The sequence below is a fragment of the Hevea brasiliensis genome, chromosome 10, assembly GCF_030052815.1.
Source record: "Hevea brasiliensis isolate MT/VB/25A 57/8 chromosome 10, ASM3005281v1, whole genome shotgun sequence".
Lineage (NCBI taxonomy): Eukaryota > Viridiplantae > Streptophyta > Magnoliopsida > Malpighiales > Euphorbiaceae > Hevea > Hevea brasiliensis.
In genome coordinates, this window is record NC_079502.1 from 10,928,479 (window position 1) to 10,932,415 (window position 3,937).

At 26.2% G+C, this 3,937-nt stretch overlaps 1 protein-coding gene across 1 annotated transcript; it reads right to left on the reverse strand.

The window, feature by feature from the left end:
• Nucleotides 1-1,596, reverse strand: LOC110664638 (probable caffeine synthase MTL2). Its single transcript, XM_058129174.1, has 4 exons — nucleotides 1,439-1,596; nucleotides 920-1,327; nucleotides 541-813; nucleotides 1-453 (listed from the first exon to the last, which is right to left on the reverse strand). Exons 1-4 carry the CDS (start codon nucleotides 1,511-1,513, stop codon nucleotides 97-99), a joined length of 1,113 nt encoding a protein of 370 aa, XP_057985157.1. The 5' UTR covers nucleotides 1,514-1,596; the 3' UTR covers nucleotides 1-96.
• Nucleotides 1,597-3,937: the final 2,341 nt, after the last annotated feature.

The following is a 3,937-nucleotide window of genomic DNA, read 5'->3' on the forward strand; positions in this document are numbered from 1 at the left end:
TTGCACGTAAATATTTTTCATGACATATATTTCTTCATTTATAATTTTGATACGAGACATTCAAGTAATTTTATCTTTACTAACTCGAAAACAATTTCATTTCTTTATCATGGAGATGACTTGATTCTTGCACGAACCAATCCCTTTTTCCAGGCAATCTGCTATCTTTATGGACAATCTAAGGAATAAATCGTCAATAATGGCATCTCCAAAATGACTTGCTAGCATGGGTTCTGCAACAGCTCTCATGCGGGCTGCTACAATCTTCCCTCTCTCCCATCTATCACAAGCCAATTCTTGGTTACCATCTTCGACGTCCCAATTTAGCTCGAATTGATCTAGTCGTGAAATGGTAAAGGAACCTTCCCTTTCGGTCAAACACCTTACTTCATCTGCAGAAGGAGCATACAGTGGAAGATTGCAGGAGTCTAATGCTGATTCTTGAACTAAGCCCTGCATCAAATTTATGAAGAAATCCAATTATCTCTAAGAACTGTATGCAAAACCTCTAGCAGATATACATAAAACATATATATATACCTCTTCAACCATCTCCTTCAGGCATAAACCGATCAGCTGCCAGATTTCGATACCATATTTGCAATAAGGTTTGTTATTACTCTGTGCGAGGAAGGTGAGTACCATTTGACCTCCTGAAATCATCTCCTCTGATCGTAATCTTAAAAATGTTGTGAAATCCCTTTGGAATTGATCCATATATGCTTTATGGACACTTGGGGGGCTTGTTTTGTCCAGGCAAATAGTACCTTTGTTTAGTTGAATCCCGGATTCAGTTGCAAGCTCTTCAGGTACCTGATTCAGATGCCGAACATACTAGCATTCAAGTTTCTGATCTAATTGACCTGTGAGATTAAATGATTTGTAAGAAGAATCAACTAATAGAGTGCAAAAGTTGAACCTGAGACAACCAATGCAGGCTATAAGAAGAGTGAGCAAAGTGCAGGAAATGTGGTGGAAAGAGCCTTCCATAGAAACTTCCAGGCATTGCAGCTATGAAACAAGGTCCAAATTTGCTACCCTTCTCTTTCTCAAGTTTCTCATGAAAATTGGGTATCAATGACGTGAAAATGGTGTTGAAATCATTCCCTGGAAGATCATTTAGGAAAACCTGCAAAATGGGTGATTTCCGATTCAATCTACTGCTAGTGGAGTCGACCGTTTCGATGATTTCCCACAGTGGCAGTAGTGTATTGGGCCCTGAAGAGCACCCCATATCTACCACTGTTAGACATTCTAGCTCGCTTGCTTGCAATAGCTGTGCTATGCTTTCTTCTAATATAGGCTTGGCTGCCAAAATCCCTTTCTTCTGCATCAAAGAAATGAAACAATATTATTGGTTTCATGATAGCCCAAAAAAAAAAAAAAGCTAGGAAATTTATGATCAAATTCGCGTGGCATGTTTCAGAGAGCCAGAGACCTGATATGATGAGTTTTGATAGTAGCTGACTTCTCCATCTCCTCCATTCATGCGAAGAACTTGTGGAATTTCCATGGCTTCCTTGCGTGAGAACTGAGAACCTGATCAATTTGGAGGACTACCCTGCGCCTGCAGCCTGCTGCCTGCTGCCTTCCTCGTTTACACTATCATTCTTATTTATGGCTTTTTTCGATTTTCCCCCTTTCAAAGTGTTAGCTTGAAATAAATGGGGTATCGTTGTGACATAATTTAGATGGTAGTTCAATACAAGATATTATTTGGACTTTAGTAGTAATATTATATTGATAGGATTAACTTTATGGATTTTTTTAATTGATAATGAAAGATGGATCGCATATTTTGAATATAATAATATTTTTAATATTTTAAATATATAATAAATTAAATTTAAATAAATAATATGATTCACTTATTAAACATATAAAATTAATATATTTATATTTTGAGAATTAAATTTAGGTAAAAAAATTTCTTGTTTGGAAGGACTATTTGGCTTCTTTATTATTTTTCTCACCACAACATGGCTGCCACCAAAGCGAATTTCTAGGCTCTCTTAACCAACTTTCTATGTCCCTTTAGTATATTTCCTTTTGATTTTATTTGGATTTTTTTAATTTTTAAATTATATATATATTTAAAAATTAATGATTTAATTATGTATTTTAATTTATCAAAATGAAAGTTTCTCCTGTCTATATTTCAAAACAGTGTATTTTTAAATTTGATAGAATTAAAATATAAAATTAAACTATTAATTTTTTAAAAAACTGAAAAATATATATGTTAATTTTGGTATAATCTAAAAGTGAATAAATAATTTATTAATTTTAGTATAATCTAAAAGTGTGTAAATAATTTACCTTGAAGAATATTTTGATTATTTCTTAGAAAGTTAACGAAAATTGAAAAAAAAAAAAAGACAGAGGACTTTTAAATTAACTAGTTTTTTTTTAACATTCATTATACATATTTGAAATTTAATTATTTTATATATAATTTTTTATATATAATATAATATTTTCATAATATATTAATATTTTAATATTTTTTTTATAATACTAAATTAATGTGATTGTATTTAACTCTAATTTTAAATTAATTTTATATTTTTTAATTTTTTACATATTTAATAAGATATATATATATATATATATAGAATTAAATAATTGTCTTATACAATGTTTGATGCGGCTTTTATAAATAGTATTAACAATTTCGTATGCATATTAATTATAATAAAACTCTAATTATTTTATCTTTACCTATTTTCTTTAAAAAATATTAAAATAATTTATTAAATGATCAATGTGAATTAACTTTTTAGTTTTTTATTAATTTTTAATATAAAAATATAAATAAATTTTAATTACAAATAAAACATAATTTTGCTAAAAGTATTAGTTCAGAGTTTTTTTTTTATAATTGATGTAAAATAAAAAAATTAATAACTTTTAATAAAACAATATAAATAAAATTTAATTATAACTTAATATAGTGATGATCATTATTATTTTTTTTTGAAATTAATCATTTTTATTAATAGACAGAGTCATGATAATTATTAATTTATTAACTGTTGAGCATATTTATTTTTCATATGAAGGTTGTTGGCATCCATAATATAGTGAAGTAATTATGGGTTTCGAATAGAAAAAGAAAAAGATAATTATAAAAAGGAGATTAGGCTCGTTTCTTTTGTAGAAAATAATTCAATTGTAATATTATTTATATCATGAATATGTAAATATTTTTATATTTTAATAAAATTATTAAAATTTTAAAAATATAAGAAGATGTGTAAAATTATTAAAATTTAAGAAATATAAAAAAATTATCTTTTAAAAAAATAAAATCATTTTTTTAACATAATATAGTTTTCTCTTTTAATAATAAAATATTTTTTATTGACCTATTTTTTTTAGTGTCTTAAATATTAAAAAATTATAAAAAAAATATTTTTTATAAAATATTTTCCAATACCTCAGAGTACGATATTTTATTTAATAAAATTATAAGTGTATTATTGTCTTCATATATAATATCTCTTTTACAATAATTTAATTTTTAATTTGTTATAACATTATTAAATATTTAAATTAAATTTATTTAAATTACATTAAATCTTTTCAATATTCAAATTTCTTATACTCAAAGAAAGTATTATACCTTAATATAAATTTGAATGTACATAATAAATCTTGAACATCTTATTCAAATGTAGCATCTTCAAGCACCGAGTTAGACTCCTAATTAACGTGATTAAAATAGTTAATTTGCATTAAATTTATACTTTAATTAACATTTTGAATCAATACTTTAACGGTCCATTCTTTTTATCATACTTCTAATACATTAAATTAAGAATTAAATAAGAATTATCTTTTTTTTTAATTTATTTATTAAATTTGATTCATAAGATGAGGGAAAATAACAACAACAGCTCTTCAGCCAATTAGCAAAATCAACTTCGAAGTTTAA